Raw genomic sequence first — 23798 nt, forward strand, 5'->3', positions numbered from 1 at the left:
GGTCTGCTTCGGGATCCATGGGCGGAGGGGGGAAAGGTTGCCGGGCGAGCTTCGAGGCGGGCAGAGAGCACTGGGTGTGCTGGGATGTGGGATGGGGTGATGGAGGAAAGGTGGGAAGCTGCTCCTGCGACTCCAAGGCCGGCAAGGCGCCACTGGGTCGCCAGCCAATGAACGGCGGCAAAGGCACAACAAGGGCGGCGTGCTGTGTTGCCTTCAGCCTCGAAGAAACCTCAGCGCGCCTGGGAAGGGAATGAAGCAGCGGCACTCGGCGCACATCGACCAGGAATATGCGGGTGTGCTTCATCTCTGGAGGATGACTCGAAGCAGGTCCGCCAAGAGCGATTCGTCCATCGGTGAACGAGGTCAACACATCCCAGGTGTGTTCACATTGTCGGGAAGCCAAGCGACTCGAGTATCCGGATATCGATACACCATGGAGTTGTCCAGAGGGTCGAGTGCATCCATCACACTCACACACCGAATGGATGCACCACACTCCCGCATCGACACATCAATCATCGCCACAGGGGATCGGCTGAGTGTATTCAAGACCAAGTCAACGAAAACAAAGATATTGCCAGCCAGGACAGGAAACAATCGCATGGCTTGTCCACCGCAGCCTACAGTAGACCAGCGGGTTTCAGGCCTCTGAAAACAGAAAGGGTGTGTCTCGATTGATGGTCCCTCTGTGCACACAGCCGGAGGAGTGTCGAGAGCGAGCTGCTTGAGGGCCCAGTTGATCCTGGCGGCCAGCTTGTTGATCTTGGCCTTGGTGGTGCCGAGCTCAGACTTGGCCGTGGTGAACCTCTTGTCGTCGGGGGGAATGCCTCTGGCAGTGAGCTCGTCCAGCTTGGCCTGGCGCTGCAGCTCGGTGACTCGGAGGGCGGGCATGTCACAGTCGATCCACTTGTGGACATTGTCGACCATCTTGTCTCGGGCGAGGATTCTCACATGGTGTGAGAGGCGATGGAGGGCCCGGAAGCGGTCCTGGTCGTTGCTGTACCAAAACTCGTCCAGGATGTGGCCAAACTCGGGATAGAGGAACTCGAGATCGGCCTTGGGTGGTGTCTGCCCTGGTTTCTCGAAGAGCTCGAGACAGGCCTCGATGGCTTCGTGCTTATGCTTGTTGGCTGGGAAGACGGCAGCGCAGAAGCGGCGAAGGAGTCTCCAGTAGGCCAGATTGAGGTGGGTGGTGCAGTTGGTAGCATAGGCATTGACAGCCAGTGTGAGAAGCTGACTGTGAGCACCATCAGGCAGACGAGGGGCCGGAGGCAGGTCTGCGTGCCGAGTGGTCTGGTAGTCGCGAAAGGAAGCGACCAGATGCTCGTTGTATTTCTCATTGTCCCTGGTCGGCGAGAGGGCATCGGCCTGGACTATCTTGAAGCACTGGCGGATGAATGCAGGGGTGGCCTTGGAGATGACGGGGATGGGAATATCCTGCTCGATGCACCTCAGGATGTGCAGGTTGAGCAGCCTGGATGCCTCGAACTGGATCTGGGTCATGGCCTCGACGGTGGCCTGGATCTTGTCGCGGAGAGCGGGATTGAGACAACAGCCATCCATCGTCTGCTTGAAGCAGCTGAACTGAGGGGCGGATGACCTTCCATCCACGAGAGGGACGACAGAACTCTTGAGGGGCCGGTATTTGGGACACCTGTTGGTGTTGCTTCGCTGATGATCGGTACCGTCACACTTGCGACATCGCTTGCCGGTACTCGAGGAAGTAGATGGACCAGGCTCGGTGGGATCGACATCCATTGGATCTGCAGAAGCAGTGGTGGTGAGCGACGGAGCAACAGACGACCAAGCATGCGTGGGATCAGAATACGAACCAGAGACAGGCTCCGACTGTGACTTGGCTTTCTTGGGCCTGGGTGGCCGAGGCTGGCCATCACCGGTACCCTTGCGCTTCGGAGGCATGGAGGCAGAGAATGCTGGATGCCTGCCAGTGGTACTGGTCAGAACAGAGACTTTTTTTTATCGTACAATAGCGCGATGATCCGATCAAGGCGAGATGAGGGAAGAAAGCAGCAGGACGAAGGTGCGGCATTTATACCCGAGAGCAGGAACCCGTCTTTGCGGGCTGGTTGGGGAAGTGACCCTGTTCAAAAATCGCCGAGAGGTTCAAGACAGGGATGTGAGCGTGAAAATGGCGGTGTGATCGGGGTGGCTCGACCCAGGATTGGAGGGACTCAACCCCAAATCGGTGGGGACTCAACCCCAAATCGGTGGTGACTCAACCCCAAATGCTCTCCCATGCTCAATCAGTCGGGTGAAGACATCTGGCGATGCGAAAGTCGGTTGTGTGGCGAATGATCATGGCCAACACGCGATGGTATTGAGTAACAAAATATTTGATCAATGGTCAAAATCAAGGGTGTCCTGTAAGAACCCGGCAGCACGACCTATCCAGGCGGCGGCACTTCCGCGGGAAGAGACAAGAGCGACGCTGCAACAGGGCCCAGCCAGGGCTCCAGGGACCACGCTCTTTCCGCTTCCGATGGTGTGGGAATCCAACGTCGCCCCAGGACGAGGCCGGGCCGAGGGACGACGCTGGAGGTCGAGGCCCTGTGGGTGCAAGCGCAAGGGTTGGCGGGCGTGAGGTCTGCAGCAATAGCCGATCAAGCCTCCGTCATGGTCATTCCCGTCCTCCGTCGTCTGCGGCGATATCTGTCCATTGACCACGATCGCTTTGGTCGCAAACGGCCTCGATCGCCATCGGAGCCATCTCGGTTGATCGCCTTCCACTCTGCTGCTCATGGACACCCTCGCCATAACCGATCCATGGCCCTCGCCGACCGACTCCCCGACCGACTCCCCGACCGACTCGCAGCCGATACTGACCGATCTGCTGCCGGCGCCAACCACCACAGGGACAATCAGCGACAGCCCGAGGCACACCCGCCAGCATACTCGCCAGCACACCAAGAGATCTTCGCGAGCTCACCACCATCCAGCCAGTGATCATAGGACATCCCAGAGCGCATCCAGCTCCGACACTATCGCAGACAATGCAGCACTCCCCGCAGCCACAGCTCCCACTCTGTCGGCCGCCGGCTTGCCATCGTCTGGATCTGCAAGCAGCAGCAGCAGCAGTAGCGGCGGCGGCCTGTTGGCTCTGGCGACTCTCTCCAACATCCCTGCTGCTGTTGTGGCCGGAGCAACCGCACCGGCTTCCGACCCGACACCGACATTGCTGGTCTCGGCTGTTCGTCAGGCGGCCACTCCCAACAGCCACATCGTCGGCACTGCGAGCGGGGCAGCATCCGCAGCTTCACCGCCCATGATCGTCGTCATCGGCTGCGCCGTGATTGCCTCCCTGGTCATCGCCACCGTATTCGCCCTCCTGTTCCGCCGACACTATCGTTCCCACCGTCCCAAGCAGCTACCAGTGTCGCTCCCAGGCACACCCACTAGGGAGCCTGCCCCGGCCCCCTCGGGCCCCCTCAGCATCCGCATTCCGCAGCGACAGGGATCAGATCACATCGACTCGCCACTTCTCAAGCCCGGCACGCTCTCGCCGTATGTCACCACTCCCGTCTCGCCCTATCCAGCTTCCCAGCCAGGAACCACGCCACTGCCGCCTCCAAAGCATCCCGACCGACTCAAGAACATCGAGTTGCAGAGATCTCCGGATGCACATGGTCTCGATGCCGACCCAGGCATGAACTCGTACCGCCGCTGGATAGAGGCAGGCATCGGTAACCCCGAGCGGGTGCAGGAGGTCGCCGATCTTGCCATCAAAGAAAGCCGGCGGGCATCCAAAGCCAGGGCTGCTGCTGCTGCTGTTGCTGCTGCTCCGGACCGCCGCTTCACTCCACTCGACTTGCAGGCCGTGATGGACTCGCCCAAGCCTAGCCCTGGGATCGTGCATGTTCTGAAGGCCGAGGACTTTGGCGAGTCCGACGAGCCTTCTGGCTCAGGCAGCGCTCCCAGCAGCGACGACTTGGTTGACAGCAAGACCGACGACCTGACCCACGACAAGACCTCGGGCGACCGATCCGCCGGCATCGACCACATCAAAAAATGGGCCGCCAGTCAGGGACTGCAGCTCCCGCGCCTTTCCTACGGACTCGCGGACATAGCACGCTATCCATCGTCACTCTACAGCTCCGATCAACTGGACACTGTCCAACGGTCGCTGGGCTTGAGAGGACTTCGCATCAGCCGCCTGGATGTGATCTCGGTGGCGAGTTCGTCGACGAAAAACAGCTCGAATAACTCGGGTTCGTGAGCAGTGGGGCGGGAACTGGTCGCTGCTCTCGTTCAAACGCACTGCAGCCACCACACACCGACTTCTCTGGCCGAGTACTTTCGTGGCGATGCCCGGGCCATCCTCCGAGAGTTCAGAAACGACGGCCTCTCATGCATCTGCACCAACTGCTCGTTAATAGTATTCTGTTGCTTGTATGGGTTCACCCGGGTCTGTGTAGATCAGACAGAGCAGTGGTCGCAATACTGCCAAAGTGCGGCTGTCAGAAGGCGAGGGGCAGGCGGATTCAATGCATCGACTAGTGGGATGCACATCGAAATCGATTGGTCGCCATAATGCCCCCAGAACACTACTGTGGCGAATAGCCTCAGACCAGAACCGGGGAGGCCGCTGCCTTGAGAATGTCTTCAATCTCCTTGAATCCAAAGTGGGATGCCATCCGGATAACAAACGGGTAGATCTTAACACCTTTACACACAATCAACTTGACCATCTCAACCGAGTTGCTCCGGACGGCGGCCCCAAGAGCGGCACTGGTCCATGCGCTTGCATCGGCACCGTGCTGCAACAGAAGCTGGACGATGTCGAGGTGGCCGGACTCGGCCGCCTTGCGGATGGCAAAGTGATCCTGGGCGTGGACGTTGGTGGCTGGGATGCACTCGAGCAGGTACCGGACAATCGAGAGCTGCCCGTGAATGGCGGCGACGCACAGAGGCGAGTCCAAGTGGGCGTTTGGGTTGCCGCCGGCCTCGACAAAGAGCCGAAAGACGGGCAGTCGACCGGTCTGCGCTGTGCGGATCAGGAGCTCGTCGAGAAGCGCATGTGAGACAAAGCCCTTGGCCACCCCAGAGTTGATCGCAGAAGCAAGGTCATCCAGGTTCGACCGAGCATCGTCGGTGTCGTCTCGTTTGTCTCGGTTGCGATCCGGCTGAGAGGCAACGTACTGTAGGCAGTCTCTCCACGTCCGCTGGATCGTTTCGGGTGCATACACCGGCCAAATATTGTGCAGTGCAAGCTTCAGGACATCGAAGCGACCGGATTGTAGCGCATACCGCAACAGCGCACCATCGCAGCTCAAGACATCGGCGCCCAGTCGGACGAGGACGGGAAGCAGGGCGTTGTAGGCCGCAAGAGTTTCCATGTCCTTCAGCGGTGGCGGCTGGCCCGACGGGGTTGGCTCTTGGCTCTGGTCTTGATCGACCGGCAGTGCCTGAGACGCAGGGCTCAACAGGATGGACAGTGCTTGGTCGGATCCCCGCCATTTCAGCAGGTATTTTGCGACTACCGAGTCGGTGATGCGTGCCCGAATCGAACGAGAGAGCCGGAGGAAATGCAGCGGACATTCACAGTGCAGGAAAATCGCACAGACGAGTTCATTGGGGAGAACGTCGAGATTCGTCATTCTGGCATGCTGTTGCTGTGGCGGATGGGGAGGGATGTGCGATGAGCTAGTGTGGGATCACTGGCGAGCGAGGTTCAGGAAAGGTGGAGCCTGGCCGACAGGATGTGCTCGAGCTTGTGACCACACCCCTGATCAGGGGTATGGCCACAACAGGTCTGGTGCGCGCCGTGTGTAACGCTGCAAAATATAGCACGATGAAAAATATGGAGCCACCTGTGGATTGACCAGCCATGTCAGACCCTTCACCAAGAAGTGCACAGCCATACGCTGTGGGATCGAGACATCAATACCTCAAGGAACATGATCTCGGTATGCCAGTCGATCATCACCACAGGAGATCGGCCGGGTGTATTCAAGACCATGCTTCCCAAACCAACCAAAACCACACGATTGCCAACGAAGACAGGAGTGCAATGCCATGGCCTGCCCGCTGGGCCTACAGTCAGTCAGCGGGCATCTGAAGCCAGGAAGTGTCCCGTTTCTTTCTGGATTGACTGTAAGTATCTTGTTCATTTCGACAGTGGATGCCGGGTCGCCCATATTCTGGGCAGTCCACTTCGGGGTTGCCATCCCTCTTGGGATGGTCGATGGGAGGTGTTTGACTCCCTTGTGCAAAGTGTGTGTGTGTGACGGCGAGAGGCTTCTCGCCTTCCCTCGGGGGTCTCTCGCCAGAGACTGCTCTTCTCGCCGACCGAGGTGGCTCCGAGAGAGCGTTTTTTCGTTTTCGCTCATTTTTTTGGCACGGGAAAGAAATGGTGCGTCCGTTCGCTTCTCAAAACGCTGAAGAAACGCATTTTTGCTCCATCGATCACCGCCCCGTCAGCTTGGAGCAAACCCTCGCTGTGGCACGCCAATGCATGATCGCTGCAGCTGTGCGGGTATCTACATTGCATCATATTCCAGACAATATATTCCGTTGGGCCGCAGTGGTATGTTTACTTGGGGCCAATCATCTTCTCGGGGCGGACGTACTCGTCGAACTGCTCGGGAGTGAGCAGGCCGAGCGAGACGGTGGCCTCCTTGAGAGAGGTTCCTTCCTTGTGGGCCTTCTTGGCAGCCTTAGCGGCGTCTGCAAAGGCAAGAGGCGATCTCGTTAGGCGACGCTACAGGAATGGGTGTCTGGCAGTGGTGTCAAGAGCGGGCTGATCGGTGAAAGCGGCGACTTACTGTCGTAGCCAATGTAAGGGTTGAGGGCGGTGACCAGCATGAGCGACTCGTTCAGGAGGGAGGAGATGCGCTTCTCGTTGGCACGGATGCCGACAACGCAGTTGTCGGTGAAGGAAACGGAGGCGTCGGAAATGAGGCGGATGGAGTGGATGAGGTTGCGGATGAGGACAGGCTTGAAGACATTGAGCTGGATGGAGCAAACAAGGAAGATCAGTGGAAGACAGGGACTAGGCGGTCGGCCGCTTGCATTGAGCAGGGTCTGCATCCCACAGCCGAGCCCAACATCCAGGAGGAGGCGTGCAGGCTGGTACGGCACAGGAGCACAGCACAGGCTTCTAGCAGCCTGGCTTCACCCCGGCTTTACGATGCGGCGACAAGCGCTCACCTCAAAGTGTCCCTGGCTGCCGGCAACGGAGATGGCGGTGTGGTTGCCAATGACCTGGGCGCAAACCATGGTCATGGCCTCGGACTGGGTGGGGTTGACCTGTAGACAGCAGCGCAGCGTCAGTGCACAGCATCAACTCGGCCTGCGGATGCACAATGAGGGGCAGGCAAGTGGGACCCACCTTGCCGGGCATGATCGAGGATCCGGGCTCGTTCTCAGGCAGGCTCAGCTCGCCAAGGCCGCAGCGAGGGCCGGAGCCGAGGAGACGGATGTCGTTGGCAATCTTGTTGAGCGAGACGGCCAGGACGTTGAGGGCACCGCTGGCCTCGACGATGGCATCGTGGGCAGCAAGGGCTTCGAACTGTAGCAGGTACGCATAGCACGGTTGTGAGCAGCATTTTCGCAACAGTGTTCAAGCCATGCGTGCGACTCTCGGCGGTTGCTGGCCGTGTCTCCTTTGGCGACATAGCCGTACCTTGTTGGGGGCAGTCTGGAAGGGAAGGCCAGTGATGTTGGCGATTTCGGCGGCAATCTTGACATCAAAGCCCTTCTTGGTGTTCAGACCCTGTGGAATGGTTGACAGCGAGATGGAGCATTCAGCATCGCAGACAAAAGAACGCCAGTCCGCATCGGGGCACGGAGCAGGATGAGCACCACTTACGGTTCCGACGGCGGTTCCGCCCTGGGCCAGGTTGTAAAGGTGAGGCAGGGTGGCCTTGACGCGCTCGATGCCGTAGGTGACTTGCTGGGTGTAGCCCGAGAACTCCTGGCCGAGGGTCAGGGGAGTGGCATCCTGCAGATGGGTACGGCCGATCTTGATGATCTTCTCAAACTCGGCGCTCTTGGCCTTGAGGGCAGCCTCGAGCTTCTCGAGGGCAGGCAGAAGGCGGTGGTGGATCTCGACGACAGCAGCGACGTGCATAGCGGTGGGGAAACTGGTTGGCGCGGACAGCGTTACTGTTGTGCCGGGGAACTGGTCGAGCGGATCGCTTGACGGACTGGCTGCAGTCCGCTCCACCGATTCTGCGCCCATCTGTCAGTGCCCCAGTGCTATTCCCGGAGCTGCTTACGTGTCGTTGGAGGACTGGCCGTTGTTGACATGGTCGTTGGGGTGGACAAGGTTCTTGCTGCCCAGCTCGCCACCAAGGATCTCGATGGCGCGGTTGGCGATGACCTCGTTAGCGTTCATGTTGGACTGGGTGCCGGAGCCAGTCTGCCAGACAACGAGGGGGAAGTGATCCAGGAGCTTGCCGTTGATGACCTGGATCGTTCGCACAATGACGGGTCAGAATGTGTTGGCATGAATGGTGGGCAAGCCCCAAGTAGATTGCGATCCCATGGCCGGGCTGTCGGTAATCAACAGAGCCAGGCTGTGAGACATCTCGGATCGCGTGCAGGACCCTACTTCGTCAGCAGCCTGGACGATGGCATTTCCGACTTTGCGGTCGAGGCCGGTCTCCATGTTGACGATGGCAGCAGCCTTCTTGATGACACCAAAGGCCTTGATGACGGGCTCAGGGATGCGTTCCGAGGGCCCGCCAATGTTGAAGTTCTGGAGGGATCTGCGATGTCGGATCGGGTCAGGATATGCTGAGAGACAGCAGCGACGGGCCCACGAGTATATTCAGCTGGGCAGATGGATTGCTGCACTCGCTTGCCAGACAAAACCTCGATTTTTTCGGCATTATGCTCACCTCTGAGTCTGAGCGCCCCAGTAGCGGTCGGCAGGGACTTGCAGCTCTCCGAAGGTGTCCCGCTCCACACGGAACTTTTGCTGCAGCCAGAATTATCGGCAGCAATAAGGCCGGCATGGACATGTTAGCAAGGCCATGGCGGCTGTTGAGGCGGAGCAGAGTGCGAGCACGCTTGGAAATCAACTCACCATCAGAGCCGAGCAGGAGCCGAAGCTTCTGGCGGACTGGAGTCAGCAATGATCTGTTAGCCCACCGGTGCCGCGCAACATGAGCGGAAATGCCAGCCAGCCAAGACGAGGCAGCCCACAACAGCAGCCCATGCACATACGGCTCGGACAGGGGCACACTTGATAAGGCCGACGGCACGGAGCATGGCGTTCGTTCGCTTGTTCGTTCTTTCGTTGTTCGTTCGGTGCAGTCGACGGCGCTGGAGGGCGGCGGCTCCAAGATCAAAGATACGAGTCAGCGATCGCGGCGTTCGCTGCGTTTGCGTTTTTGCGCTCGCGGCTCTGGAATCACGTGGCGGCGACCGCCACAGCCGTTCTCACGATCCGGCGGGAGCGGCATCCTGGCGGGTGCATTTGCCAGCGGGGGCATCTGGCCGGCTTGCTGGGCTCATCGACCGGTGTTTCGCGTTCTCTCCGACTCAGCTCTGGCAATCAAGCGTATCGCCGCACCCGTGGCCTCTCATCAGTCGTCAGTTCCAAACCCCTGGCCACCAACAGAATGATCACCACCCTCAACGATAACAACGACGAGCACCAAGCCGGCGAGGACGTGTCGACAGGTTCGTCGGGCAAGTTTGTCGAGCTGCCCTCGCTTGGGTATGCCCGCATGGCCAACCGTGAGGTCATCCCATCGCCAAACCGCCGCGATCGCAAGCTCCAGTTCGGCATCGATTGCGCCGAGCTCGTGCACTTTACTCATTGGTACGTCATATCTATATGCCGCCTGTTGTGCTGTCGCGCCTGCATCAAAGCCTTACCAGCGCTTCGTCGCTCCCACGCATGTCTGCCACGCTCGCACCGCATGTCTGCCACGCTCGCACACCTCTCAGCGTCGATTGCGGTCTCATCGCGTGTGTTCTGTACTGCAATGCAGGGAGCCTGGAGGAGAGCATATCAAGAGCCTCGTCGTCAAGAATGTTGTCATGAAGACGCAAAAGATCCGGTATAAGCTGCCACAGACAAAATACTTTTCGATGGACTTTCCAGAGACCCAGACCCTCAGCGCTGGCATGAGCTGGACGATCCCCATCACATTCCGTCCGGTCGCAAAGGTGGGTGCCGGCAACGAGTGCGTGGAAGCGGGTCGTTTCTTTGCATCGAATGCCATTAAAAATGAGTGGATGCTGCAGATGCACCCAAAGACGCACCCTCGCGACATCGGCATGACCAGCGCTGACCGTTCCCCGTGGTGCTGTACTTGGGTACGACAGGAATGCTACAACGACTTTATCGAGTTCTCGACGTCCTTTGGAAAGTTTAATCTGCCGGTGAAAGCAACGCTGCCCGAGCACACCCTTGAGTTTCCAGCAACAGTCGACTTTGGGCTCTGTCCTGTGCGCGAAACAGCAAGAAAGACCTTTCTGCTGAAGAACGTTGGCGAGCTCTCAAGCTACTTCGAATGGCAGATTGCTCGGCCGTTTGGTATTACGCCCCGGACGGGAACTCTGCATCCCGGCAACAGCGTCGTCGTCACCATCGAACTCTCGCCTCGGGCAAGTCTTTGGTGCCTCTGTGCTCGTGTGGACCTCGCGTTGCTGCTCCGGCATGATGCGTCTGTCTTGGCATACGCCATCGATTTTGATCTTGAGCAATAGCTGACTGGAGTATCCGTCGCATGATTACTACGCTCCCCCCGATCTGAACCGACAACACCATACAGGATGCAAGTGTCTACACTGCCGTCTCGGTCTGCAAGTTTGGCGATCAGAATCAGTGGGAAAAGTCGCAAGTTTCACAGGGCATGACTGTCTACGGCATCGGAAAATACTCGCACCTCGCGATCGAAGGCATGAGCTCGGTCTTCGATTTTGGCGATACCTTTGTCGGCAAACCTGCCGAGCTCAAGTTTATGCTCCAGAATCTCTCCGCAGTGAGTTACGCCTTACTCATGTCTTCCATGGAGCAGCCGAACGGATTAGTATCGACTGCTCTGTTGGCTCTCGCCTCAGCGGATGTAGACCGCACAAACGCTCGCAGTGCCCGTCGATCGATCCGACTAACAAGCTTGCTGCTTGCCAGGTACACGCAAACTTCCGCATCCGGCATGCTGAAAAGGATGTGGATCCGTACTTTGCCTTCTCTGTCCGCTCCGGAACCATCCAGCCCAATCGTAGTCTTGAAATCGGGGTGAGTGTAGCGGCTGTATCGCACAAGCATCCCCGCTGAAGTTGCCTCATGTCACTCAATCCCGCGGCCTCAGCCAGTAGCTCTCTTTGATTTGCTCTCGTTCCTGCTGACAAAACCGTTTGCGGTGCCAGATTACCTTTACTCCCTCTGTCGCAGGAATGGTATCGACGGACTATTTCGATATTGTGACGCTCTCGGGAAACACCATCCGCATCACATGCACAGGAAGGGGTGTCGGTGAGTGGATTTGGATGGGTGGTTGCTCGCTCCAATGCTCCCAGGACTCATGCAATGCTCCCAGGATCGCCGATATGCTGGCTCAGCGAACAATAGGTCCTAATGCATTGATACTATGCGCCGATCACCCAGGCCCCAAGGTGACTCTCAATACAAACCTCATCAACTTTGAAGACTGCGAGGAGGGCACAAACAATCTCCGCGCAATGTACATCCAAAACCACACCAACATCCCGGCGTACTATCAGGTGAGCCGCCGGAACCGCTGGAGCCGGGCCGGATCTGTTGTGGATTCCCGAGGCTCTCCGATCCTGGGAAGACTCGCCTGCTTAGCCCGACTTGCTGCCAAGTAATTGAGCCCATCGGACGAGCCTCGCTCCGGTCTACTAACACTGTCAACGGGGCAATGCAGTTTCTCACGGAGCAGAACAGCATCTTTAGAATCGATAAGATCTCTGGCACCATCAATCCAAACACGTCGGTCGCGCTGACGGTTCGGTTCACGCCCAAGGAGCCCATCAACTACTATCGCCGTGTGTACTGCTTGGTAGAGCATCAAGACGGACTGGTATGTACCCAGCAGAGCATCGCGCTCAGCAGCAACGGCTATGTCAGCCGATGCGAGACTTGTTTGTCCTCGGCTCACCTGCTTTGTGTCTCAGTTTGTCGACATTATTGGGACGTGCTTCAACAGCAAACGACGCCCGGCAACCTTTGATCCAAAGCATCTTGAGAACTACCGCGAGAGAATCAAGAACGGGCTGTGGAGCTTTGGTCCTGAGCAACTCGAGGAGGTTCGTATCGATCAGAGCGCGCTGGCCTGTGACTCGAGGATCCGTGTGGCGCTGCAGAATGACTGGACATATGCACAGTACCGTGACTGACCAGCGTCTGCGTCCGCCTGCTTGTTATACAGATGCTGAAAAGTGGCACGATCAAGTGCATTAACGGCATACTATCATACACCGACCCGGGCCATCCTTTCACGAAACGTACGGTCTCTTTGGCTGTCGAGAAGCCACGGCCTGGGAGTTCTCGTTTCTGCCTGCATGCCTGCAGATGCGTATATGCATATGCTAGCAAGCTAACATATTGATTCATTTGACTTGATCTTGGCGGATCTACACACGCCCAAACAGCGACACAGACTGACTCGCCATATCCTGACTCACTTGTCTCGAGCGAATACTTCTACGAGAACACGGGCGATACAATGGCCGTCAGTCTTCTCGACACCTTTGTTGATTTTGGTGCGTGTTCGCGCTATCGCCTCATCGAGAGCCAAACGATCCGAATCTCCAACAACACCAAGGGCAAAATGTCGTGTGTCTGGATCATGCCGGGCGAGACAACGGGGTAGGTGACTCGTAGCGGCGATGGCGTTGTGGCCCTGATGATGTGGCTTCAGCAAAGTCTTGATACTGGCCATCACGAACCGTCGCGAATCGGCGCGAATCAGCGCGAGCCATCGTGAATCAGCGCCAGACGCTCTTGTCTTCATAGCCCAAGCAATCTGGGACTGACTTCGTGTCATCTGTGCGACAGGGAAGAGCCCATCTTCTCGGTATCGCCATCCATCATGGACATCCAGCCAAGATGCATTGCCGAGTTCAGGGTGGACTTTCGACCCATAATGGACAACTCTTTCTACGGAGCGCAACTCGAGTGCTTTATATACTTCAAAAGCATGCGCAACTTTCGTCTCGTCAACGAAGACACGTTCACTCCGCCATGGTGCTTGACGCCAACGATCTCTGGGTAAGGCATCGGCACACCTGCAACTCGACCCATTCTGTCCCCATCCTTGGGCTCCGATACTCACCTCGCGGCTCTCCGCTGTTCTGCTTGGCTCGTGCTATCCGCAGCAACACATTCCCTCCAGGAGAAGAGTCCTTCATCCCGAAAATCAACTTTGGCACCACTCGACTTGATTTCACGCCTTGCCATGTCGACAAATCCATATACCGCACCGTGGGCATCTTCAATGCCGGCGACACCCCTGTCAAGTTTGCGTTCATGGACAATCACCCCCACTCCATGCTTGGCATCGGTGGTGGTGGTGCCCTGATCTCGTCAGGCGCTGACACGCCATTCTCAGTCAAGCCTCGCACTGGTCTCTTGCACAAGAATGAGTCGCAATTGATCGTGTTCCGGTTCTCGCCGTCTGAGCAGCGGTTGTACGAGCAATCGCTGAAGTGCTTCTTCAACAGTTCGTCCGTCAACAGCTACGTATGTATCCACGTCGCGATCGTGGACGGGGTGTGAGCTCCTGATTCCTTCGACATGCCACTGCACTGTGATCGGTTGCGTTGTTGTTCCTGGTGCTCCGAGTATACTCTGATAGTTTCGCTTGATCCTCCAGGACATACAAACAAAAGGAATAGGCTACTACCCACAGATATCGTTCGATAGCCAAAACACCATATGTTGCAAGCCCACCTGTATCGGGGCTGTGACCAAGAAGGCGTTCTGCGTCCGAAACGACTCCCGAATCCATGTCAATTTCGAGGTTGGTGGCTCCAAGGGCCGCTCCTGTATACTGCGGCACTGCGCGTAACAGTGTGATGCGATGCGGTATTGCTGATGTATCCGTGACTGCACAGTGGCGCTGTGGCAAATAGTCAGCAGTGGAGTCGAACAGATGGCCATTGGATGAACACGGGTGATATGTGGCGGCAACTCGACGGCGACGATCGCTGATGTGTTTCTGAACCGATCGCTTTGCAACACTCCCAAAACCAGTGGCGAGTTCCAAAGCAGTACTCTTCGCTTGTGACCATCACGCCTGTCCGGGGTCGTCTCTCGCCAAACTCAACCGAGACGCTGACATGCACCTTCACCCCAATGAGCGTCAAGAACTGGACACTCAAGCTCCCATGCTACTACTATCACGAGTCGCCAGACTCTGAGACCATCATCAAGGAGTCTGGTCCCCGGCGCACAACCCTGACGGTCATCGGCCAGGGCACACTTGGACGAATCGTGTCGGAGCCCAAGGATATTGACTTTGGCGCCATCCTCGTCAACACCGTCGTCGAGAAGGAGATTGTGCTCTTCAATCGATGCGAATGTGATGTGGTATACAGCCTGGAAATCTACCGACAAGAGGCCAAGCATGAGGTCAAGGAGAGCCCCAAGCGCGCGGCCCCGGGAAGTCCAAAGTCCACGCGCTTCTCGAACGTCCACACCCTCGACGACGACTGGGCCGACGACCCTGAGGCCGAGACAGAGGTGGTTTCCGAAGACTACACCACGCCGCTAGTCAATAGCGTCAAAGGTGCGTCTCTGGGCGTTGATTTGCTTCGCTGGTCAGCGGCCCCAAATGAGCATTGTCGCTCCAAGCAACGCTGGCTCAGTGGAACTCATCCCAGGTTTCTCCAATTGTCGTTCGCTGGTTCTGCTCAGAGTCGGAGCTTGAAGTCCTCCAAACACACGCGGTTCTGCCTGCACGTTCCCATCACACTCTCAAGCTGAGGGCGTGTCTGAAAGAGCAAACGCACCAGATGTTTACGATATTCTACAGGCTGACCCGTGAGTCTCATATCCATCATACATGTGACGATGTCTCGCAGCTACTGTGGCGTTGAATCAAGCATTGGCACCAGAGTCCGATGCAACACCTGAACCAGCACATGCCACGGCATTGTTCGCTCTTATCCCGCAACATCGTGTCTCATTCATTCTACAACCATATTTCAGTCCAGAGCCTCGAGGAAGGATATCTTGACTCCAACACACATCTCAACACATCCATGACCATCAACATTGTGAGTGCACTCTCTGCCTGTCCGGTTGCTGCGGGCCGGCAAATGTCACTCGTTCTCGGCTCGCAAGAGCCCTAACACCCAGCATCGCTATGCAACCGATATGTCTTTCGGCCCGACTAAATATGCAGCAAAACAAGTATCATCTGTGCAACGTCTCTGCAACTGGCGTCCATCCCTCAGTTCAGGCGACTGACATTCGCTGCGAAAGTAAGTCATCCAAGTCGTCACTCATAGGTCGAATTGGGAGGGGATTCGTGGTATCAGGCGCCGGAAGGAACCGCGGCAAGTGCGCTTATCTCTGCGAGCATCACCAGACATCAGCAAAACGGCCATGTGGAAGCTGTTTTCAATCGATCGCTTCAACGACATTCTGAAAGTTGTCGGCAACGACCGTGGCACACTCGAGGTACGTTTCTGGTGCATGTTGTCGTCCTGCAGGCTTCAGTCGCACCCAGCGCACGCATGCATACTCAGAGCCAAACGCACCAACCTCACTCCTGCATCCCCCCTCGCTCAACAGGCCGACATTGCGCGTGGATTCGGCGGCGAGTGTTCCTTCCCGACCGACTCGGTGCCGATTCTGTCCCCCGAAGAAATCGACGCCAATACCGTGACCTTTGACTTTGGGTCGACGCCGCTCGGGTAGGCTGCGAGAGGGCGTGTGGCCGGCGAGCTTTTGAGTGTTTTGTGGCTGTGGTATCAAATGCGATACGTGGCGGGACTGGCTTGATTTTTGCTTTACTCGCTACTAATCTGAGGGTTGTCGACGAACACTCAGCTCGAAATCAACGGTGGTGCACATGAGCCTCAAGAACTCTGGCGTTGTTCCAGTCGAATGGGCGTTCAACTTTCCCAACGACCTTGAGGTACACGGACTCGCCTGGCAGAGACTGTTTCTTGCTCGTAGTCGAATCAACCACCGTCGATTCGTATGCCGATGCTCACATTACAGGAATACTTTGATGATGCAGGTGGAGATCGAGCACTGGGCCGACCCTGGCGACTACACCGAGGAGCAGCTCCATCACAACCTCATTCTCGATAACAATCTCTTCACTATCACGCCAAAGGTCAGTCGCATTGTGCACTCTTGCGTAGGGATGCCGACTCTACCGCTAATAACCTCAAGTGCCCTCGATTCGCAATGCAGTCTGGATGCCTGCAGCCAGACGAGTCCATACATGTGGTGATGACATACTCCCACGAGTTCTCAGGGTCTCATCGGCTGCCGGTGGTTTTCAAGCTCAAGAACGGGAGCTCCACCACGACTGTCTTTGGCGGAAAGGAGGTCTTGATCAAGTTCTCGGGATACTCGATCCCAAACGGCAAAAAGTTCATTCACTTTCACACCAGCCAACATACCTTTTCCCCTGTCGACATTGGAACGATGGATCCACCCGCTCAGGTGGGTGAATATGTGATGGATGAGTGCTGTTCTTGGCGGCCCAGGTTAAATCCATTCATTTGGGCAAGAAGAGTAGCTCACCGTGCAACTGATCCGCCGCCGTGTGTGCAGACCTACGAGCTCATCAACCGCGGGACCATACCACTCAACTATTCGATCGATCTCTCAGCGCTAGATTGGGTAAGAGGGGCGGTATCTTGAGTTGTCATGCCATGCTTGCTGGACCGAGACTACCTGTATCTCTGTGGGATCCCGATGTCTGCTGTGATGCCCGAGCTGCATCAGCATCGTTTGTGGCACAGGTTTTGATTTATTCTGGTCATATCAAGCCTTGATATTCTGATAATCCGGTTTGCGCCTCTGCCATCGCAGCTAAGAGCAGAGGGGTGCGACTTCCCCATATTCGAGTGTCGACAGTCCGGCGGCACTATCTCCCCGAATGGCATCGAGCAGATCGAGTGGATTTTCAGGCCACTCGAGGTGCGGGAGTACGAGGTGGATGTCCCTATCACTGTCGCCGACGGCAAGACAACAATGATCACATTCCGGGGATTCGGAGAACAGCATCTGGCAAGTGTCGCCTGTGAAAGCGAGCTGATGGCCATGGACGCCGTGCTAACCCCCACGATATCACACACTATCAGCAACGTGGTACCGCCGACACCGACAAGGAGGACCCAAAACACTATGTCGATCGCATCCCCAGTGTGCAGGAGCTGGCCATACCTGAGCAAATTGCAGTGCTGTCGTTGGTGAGCTGCAGCTTGGTGCCGAAAGCGGGTTGTTGGGCATCGTTGGGTGCACAGTTGCCACTGACAAGCTTGGCCAAAGGGGTGATACGTTGTCTATGTGACTCGGACTCACGAAACCGACACGTTCGCCGGGCTATCTGCGCTGTGCAATATCCATTTGCAGGAGCGAATCAATTTTGGGTACGTACCGCTTGGCTCTGTTCTCCGACAGATTATCGTCATCAAAAACACAACCATGGATTCAGAACTGTCCTTCAAGTGGATCTTGAACAACATGCAACTGGAACAGCGAGATCGTATGTATACGTTCCTTTGCAGTGCATACTATCCCTGTGAACGCGACTGCACCCACATCCGCGAGAGCGACGACGAACCCGCGATCACGAGGATGGAGTCTCCTTTGGAAGCCTCGTGTCTGGCGCTTGAATCGACTTGTGTCTGATACGCCGTCTCGACATAGGGTTCAAAATCACTCCTTCCTCCGGCTCTTTGAAGCCGAATGAAAGTCGTGTTTGCAAGGTCGTGATTGTGCCCAGCAAAGAGCCCCGGGTGTACAACCTCAACATTGGATGCGAGATCACCAATGAAACCAAAAAGGTATGCACGAGCCTATCCATCAACTCAATCTGTGGGGACAAGCCCATATAGGATCGCGGCTCGGTGCTCTCCAAGGCGCTGACGAATCGGCTATCGTGCTATCGACAGGCCGAATACACCGCCAAATACGAGCAGTACGAGACGGCGGTCCGCGAGGGCAGAGAGCCGCCGTTTCTGTTCCGAAGCGACACTCGCGCCGGGAACTCTACTGGACTTTCAAGTGCCCAATCCAAGGGTGACGGGATCACAGCCCCAGGCAGCGCACGCTCAGCAAGCGATATCCGCAGAACCAAGTACAAGGCGCTGCCTCCCATCACGCCGCCCCAGACAGGCTCGCCGGGCAAGCCCGCATCGTCGCCGAATGCTCCCAACTCGACTGCCGAAGCCGGAGCCGGACAGCGGCCTTCGAAAAGCAGCAGATCCAGCAATGGCCCAAACCCATCAGAGATACCCGAGCTGCTGAGGGCCCAGTCGGGACTTTCAAGTGAGTTATTGTCTATCGCAAGCCGCGATGCAATTGGCGAATGTGTTCCGGGTTTGATCGCACGGCCGCGCCGTGAGACACCAACGCAAGGCTGCGACTGTCGGCCTTATACTCACTTCGAGCAATCGCTCTCAATCCTTTGTGGGCCACTGCTATCGGTTTCGCGCCTTGTTCATTGCCCCGCAGACTACGCCGACATTTCTCAGTACGACATGCCAATGCCGCCAACACCGTTCCTGCTCTACTTGTCGATCGTGGCCGAGTCGCTTCCGGTAAATGAGTTCAGAACCAGGTTCAGGGACTTTGACACGTATTATCACGAGAAGATGCCGTTCTACACGGAGCTCAGCTCGATGGTGCGTTGTACTTGAATTCCGCCAGTGGCCCTATTGGTGTATTGTGGCTGCAGTGCAAAGGAACGCAAAAGTCCAGACATTCGAGGCTCGCCGCTTTGTTCTAATGCCAAACTGCATGACGTGCCGACACGGTTCTAACGGCCTCGCTGTTGCCTATGGACGCACAGCAGTCAGAGAGCGACGACTATCTTGCTGAATCAGACCAACGCGACAGCCTTGACGCAACTCCGGAGTGTCAGGACATATGCCTATGGGCCCTTTCACAGGGACTCAATGACATTATCCAGGAGTTTGAGGTGCAGAACTTTATCGAGTTTGTGCACCTGGACCCACTGCCATTCCATGCACAGTTCTCCAACCAGCCTTGCAACGGGATCTATCTGCCCGAGAGTGGTGCACATTTCAAGCGATCCAAGAGTCACCATGAGAGCGCCCTGAGCCGGTTGACGCCGGGAGGGCCTGAGGTGCCCGGATACGGGCCAACGACAGGCATCTACAACCGATGCATCGTCGAGGACGCCGAGGCAAACGTGCAGCAGGACATTCTGACGTAAGTGGCTGGGAACAGATGCCGATGCGGATGTCGGCACGGCAGTGAGCCTTGACACAATAGCTGCAGCGGACACTGACACAGCTGTCTATCAACCCTGTTTGTGGCGGGGCCTCAGGTCGCCCGAGTTCCAGAATGTGTGCGAGAGCATCCTGGAGGGCACAATCTTCAATTTGATCCAGGAAGCGAACGTTGACGAGTTTGAGATGACGAGGCGATACATGTCGGTGATCTGACGTGTGGATATCGTCGCGAGCGGGCACAGCGATCTGGGCCCGACAGCCGTCACGACAGGAGGCCAATACACTCGCTGCCATGATCTGCCTTGAGGATTGCATCACATCGAGGTGGATTGCATCACATCGAGGTGGATTGCACCACAACGAAGACGTCCTCTGCCTTTTTGAACAGGACGTGCCAGCCGGGGTTTCACGGCCGAAGCAAACTCCGCCATTGGCACGTGTCAGCGGTTAAGCCTTTTCAGCGAGAGCGGCGTCTCTCGCCCAGCATGCAGGTGCACTGTCGACTGCGGGCTGCCCTCGCCGAGAGCCGCGAGAGAAGCAGGCGTTCTCGCCGTGTTCCTCGAATGCAAGTCGCTTTTGGTTTCTTTCACCGAGGCCAGACGCTGCCCTCCATCAACCAACACTCCTCCGGCCAGCACTCCTCCGGCCAGCTACCCGTCAGCCTCGCTGCACAGTTGCTTCTCCCCGCAGCGACTCGAACGACGCTCTTGGTGGCTTCTCAACTGCGCATCCGCATCGCTGCCATTCTGCGCTCTCGTCTCCCCAGTCTTCCCCACCACCCAAGTCCTCCTCTCAGGGCTGGTGGATTCCTGACCATCTAGACACTCGCCGCCGCCACTCTTCCCACACCCTCGCGACAGCAAGCCGGCCGACAACCATGCCCAGCCCTTCTGTCACCCCAGCGGTCTCTGGAGACCTGCGTCAATGTAAATGCTGTTCCAGTTCGCTGCTCGCTTTCAAGGGAGAGATGGGGGGGGGGTCCGTCGGGGCGACATCGAACGCATGGTCCTGCCATCCCCAAACGGGGGGTTGGGCAATCCACCCATCGCCGTTTGGGAAATCATGCCGTGGCCGCTCGCTCGCTCGCTCGTCCGGCCCGTCTGTCCGTCAGGACCTGCTCGCCGCCATCGTTTGGTCGCTGACTATATCAGCCTGAGCCGCCCCGTCTCTGCTTCCTGTTCTTGTCCTTGCGTTTGCCTTTTGCTCCTTGTCGTTGTGATTCACTTGGTGGCTCGCAGCAAGCGACTGTGATCTCTGTCTGCTCGACGCCATGTCCACCGCCGATGACATGTCGTCTACCGATCCTGCAACGTCTGCTGACGGCGATCCCAATCTCTCCGCACCCTCTGTCGATCCAGCCAATATTGAAAAGAGCTTCACCGACGCCACAGCCAGTCCCGCAGCCAGCAAGATATCGTCCAAGGCCAAGACCCTTGCCAAGTCAGCGTCGTCAGCCTCGCTCCCGCGGGATCAGTCAGCCGTTTCAACTACGTCGTCCCTGTCGGAGGTGTCCGAGAGGAGGCTTGCACAGGGCATCGTGGGCTCGCTCACATCGCTGATTCCAAACTCGATCCAAACTTCTGTCAACACCGTTATCGGCATGAGAGAAAAGACTCGTAAGTGGTGTCGGACGGGGTGCTTCTCGTGGTGGTGAGGGTGTATTGCCTGGAGGCGAGGATGGCATGGGCATGCTAGACTCTGTTCACCAACCACCAAGCCGCTGCCACCCGCTCAAGACGGTGGCTGTCTTGGACTCATACACATGGAGATGGCAGCCTAAGCACCTCCGCCGATCACCTGCTGCTGAGCATCCTGGTCGATTGCAGCCTCGGTCGATCAATACCGCTGCGCCGCGAGTTGCTGCGACTGTGCCAGGCTCATGTTCGAACTCCCTTCTTTTTCCAGCGGCCGAGTGGTATCACTTTGTGTCCGAAGGTGTCGCAAATGCTGCAGTCAGTGGTAAGCACAATAGCATGTCGGGCGGACTGGCAAAAGCGCGAGCCATGGTCCTTCCGCCTCCGCTCACAGTGCGAGCAGTTGGATCTTCCCTCGCAGTATGAGCAGTCGGATTTACTCGTGTGCTTTTTGGTCGATTGCAGCGGCGGTTGTCATCAAAAAATCACCGATCCCTGATGCAATCGCCTCCATCACTGGCTCCACGAGCGAGGGGCCCGAGGCACCCGAGGACACGGCCGACCTCGAGCAAAAGATCATGAACGTCAGCCAGATCCTAGTCGGCACGACGGTCGCTGCCACCGGCATCATGGCCAAGGCTGCCGTTCGTGCCGGGGCCGCTTACAAGCGCACCCCCGGATTCAGCGACAACAAAGACGTTGAGCAGCGAACCAAGCGATTCCAGAAGGTCTACGACGTGCGCGAGAAGTTGATTCGGGTGGCCGAATGTCCCGGTGCCATGCCCCTTGCGGCCCTGGTCGATGCGGCAACGCAGACAGATGACCTCGAGTTTGACGCCCATCTGATGCCTCACGAGCAGGGGCATCCCGACGATGGCGACGGTCATGATGCGGCCCTGCTCAATCCGAGTCGTGGCCTCAAGAAAAAGATCAGCGGCATCCTCATCTCGGGCGCCACGATGGTGGCGTCGTCGATTCTGGAGCGTGGGACCAATCTGGTGCTCAAGTCGCCCGGGGCTGCGGAGCCCGTTGGGTCGGCAGAAGGATCGCCCACGAGCCAGCCCACCCTGCGTAAACGTGATAGTATCGCCAGTCTGCGTAAGAAAGACAGCTCGTCGAGCCTCTCTCGCCACGGCGAATCCAAGAGCCACTTGCGGACCTTGAATGTCGGCGGGGCGGTCTTTACGACCACGGTAATGACCTTGACGGCCGACGAAAACTCGGAGTTGGCACATTGGTTTGGAGCCAAAGCGTCAACGGGCACTCCTGCGATGTCGCCCTCTGCTCAAGCCACGCCGTCGAGCCCGTCCAAGGAGCATGTTCTGGACGACGACAAGGCTGGACACCTGGTCTTGAAGGACGGTGTCTATCACATCGACCGCGAAGGTAAGGAAGCTGCGTGGGCGGAAGCATCGCCGCACTCCCAGACTGCCACATGGTACTAACCTTATGGACATGCATTGGCATCTAGGCAAGCACTTCCACCACGTCCTCAACTACCTGCGGCATGGCTGTCGCGTTGAAGCCGTGGAGGACGCCCTCCCGGACGATTATGTATCTCTATGCGAAATCTACGCCGAGGCAGTCTTTTACAACCTCGAGAAGCTGGCCGCCGTGGTCGAGACCAAGATGATCGAGTCCAAGACGCAGAAGCTAACGACACGGATCCGACACGATGTCTATGAGCTTGTCCTCTGCATCCTCCAACACCACATCTTCCTGAACACTCTCTTCAGCATCATCACAGGGAGCGTCATTGGCGCGCTGCTGTGGCTAATTTTCATGTCCTAGACGGGCGAGGCACCAGGAGGCATGGATAGACAGCTCTGCGCTTTCCCGGCCCCACCCTCAAGCGCAACCGCACTGAGGGACATGCCCGCAGCATGCTGCAGCCCGGTTCGCGGAGATGTCGGCTGTCGCTATCCTTTAGAGCCTCCCTTCCCTTTTGCCGTTCTCTGCTGTCTCTCGTTCAACACCAATGCCCACAACCATGAACTGTTTCAAGCATTCGTATTTCAAATTTTGCACCACAAAGCCTCCCCTCTGCACAAGCCTGGCGCCCGACTTCAGCCCAAACGCCTTTGGTCCATTTCCCAGGGGTGGCCTCGCTCCATCTTCTCTGGCCGGCTGGCTGGCTGGCTCGTCCCCAGTAGGATAGCAACACTCGCCAGCCACACCTGCCTCGAGAACCCCTCTGCTCGTTGCTGCACATATCCTCTTGCCGTTGTCTTTGCTCGTTTGTTCCGTTACTGTTTTGCTTGCTTTTGTGTCGAACCCATTGTGATTCCATTCCAGCGTCCTACCCCTACCTCGTACCGACTCGCTCATCCGACTCGCTCATCCGGCGCACCGAACCAACCCGGACGTCCTTCTTCCGCTGCTGCTTTCGTCACGGCGGCACATGCTCCACCCAACTCCTCTTCCTCTTTCCTTGCTCCAGATGATCTGCTCAATGTAGAAATTGATCCTCCTCCTCCTCTGTGCACTCGTGAGAATGATGATTGGTAGGCACATTGGTCAGACGTAAGGGGTGCTTTACAGGCAATCCAAAAAAACGAGACACCCAGGTTTTGACCATTCATCGAATATTTTGTTACCCAATGTTATCGCGCGCTGGCCATGACCATTCGCCACACATCCGACTTTCGCACCGCCGCATTGCGATGCTACGCCCTCATCCATAGCCTGCGTAAGGTCGCCTCCATATTCAGTGTATCCAAGAGCACCATCCATCGATGGCACCGAGGATGCAAGCTGGATGACCCATCCCGGGTCCCA

At 57.2% G+C, this 23798-nt stretch overlaps 5 protein-coding genes across 5 annotated transcripts; 3 read left to right on the forward strand and 2 right to left on the reverse strand.

The window, feature by feature from the left end:
• Positions 1-2455: 2455 nt before the first annotated feature.
• Positions 2456-4425, forward strand: BJ171DRAFT_148804 (uncharacterized protein). The gene has a single exon (XM_053105763.1). The coding sequence runs from the start codon at positions 2759-2761 to the stop codon at positions 4232-4234; it is 1476 nt and encodes a 491-aa protein (XP_052965353.1). The 5' UTR covers positions 2456-2758; the 3' UTR covers positions 4235-4425.
• Position 4426: 1 nt separating this feature from the next.
• BJ171DRAFT_624256 (ankyrin repeat-containing domain protein) lies at positions 4427-5615 on the reverse strand (the record flags this gene model as incomplete). Its single annotated transcript, XM_053115475.1, has 1 exon — positions 4427-5615. The coding sequence occupies one exon, from the start codon at positions 5613-5615 to the stop codon at positions 4581-4583; it is 1035 nt and encodes a 344-aa protein (XP_052965354.1). The 3' UTR covers positions 4427-4580.
• Positions 5616-6414: 799 nt separating this feature from the next.
• On the reverse strand, positions 6415-9318 carry BJ171DRAFT_600141 (fumarate hydratase precursor rhizopus oryzae). The gene is made up of 11 exons (XM_053114981.1): positions 9190-9318; positions 9050-9085; positions 8862-8941; positions 8573-8729; positions 8238-8428; positions 7829-8102; positions 7643-7732; positions 7349-7528; positions 7168-7266; positions 6783-6969; positions 6415-6684 (listed from the first exon to the last, which is right to left on the reverse strand). The coding sequence occupies exons 1-11, from the start codon at positions 9232-9234 to the stop codon at positions 6551-6553; spliced, it is 1473 nt and encodes a 490-aa protein (XP_052965355.1). The 5' UTR covers positions 9235-9318; the 3' UTR covers positions 6415-6550.
• A 269-nt stretch (positions 9319-9587) lies between these two features.
• BJ171DRAFT_600142 (uncharacterized protein) lies at positions 9588-19720 on the forward strand (the record flags this gene model as incomplete). Its single annotated transcript, XM_053114982.1, has 32 exons — positions 9588-9790; positions 9963-10140; positions 10300-10608; positions 10749-10958; positions 11108-11215; positions 11347-11452; positions 11585-11700; positions 11865-12020; positions 12115-12246; positions 12369-12444; positions 12592-12808; positions 12998-13210; positions 13318-13681; positions 13815-13961; positions 14195-14729; positions 14858-14983; positions 15152-15219; positions 15348-15426; positions 15534-15625; positions 15740-15861; positions 15998-16085; positions 16191-16289; positions 16370-16624; positions 16736-16804; positions 16997-17194; positions 17269-17376; positions 17540-17672; positions 17837-17973; positions 18082-18457; positions 18644-18813; positions 18981-19363; positions 19482-19720. The coding sequence occupies 32 exons, from the start codon at positions 9588-9590 to the stop codon at positions 19597-19599; spliced, it is 5691 nt and encodes a 1896-aa protein (XP_052965356.1). The 3' UTR covers positions 19600-19720.
• Positions 19721-20474: 754 nt separating this feature from the next.
• Positions 20475-22879, forward strand: BJ171DRAFT_148840 (uncharacterized protein). The gene is made up of 4 exons (XM_053105764.1): positions 20475-21002; positions 21292-21345; positions 21486-22406; positions 22492-22879. Exons 1-4 carry the CDS (start codon positions 20657-20659, stop codon positions 22809-22811), a joined length of 1641 nt encoding a protein of 546 aa, XP_052965357.1. The 5' UTR covers positions 20475-20656; the 3' UTR covers positions 22812-22879.
• The last annotated feature ends 919 nt before the right edge of the window (positions 22880-23798 follow it).

Source organism: Polychytrium aggregatum (genome assembly GCF_025602895.1).
Source record: "Polychytrium aggregatum strain JEL109 chromosome Unknown BJ171scaffold_25, whole genome shotgun sequence".
NCBI lineage: Eukaryota > Fungi > Chytridiomycota > Chytridiomycetes > Polychytriales > Polychytrium > Polychytrium aggregatum.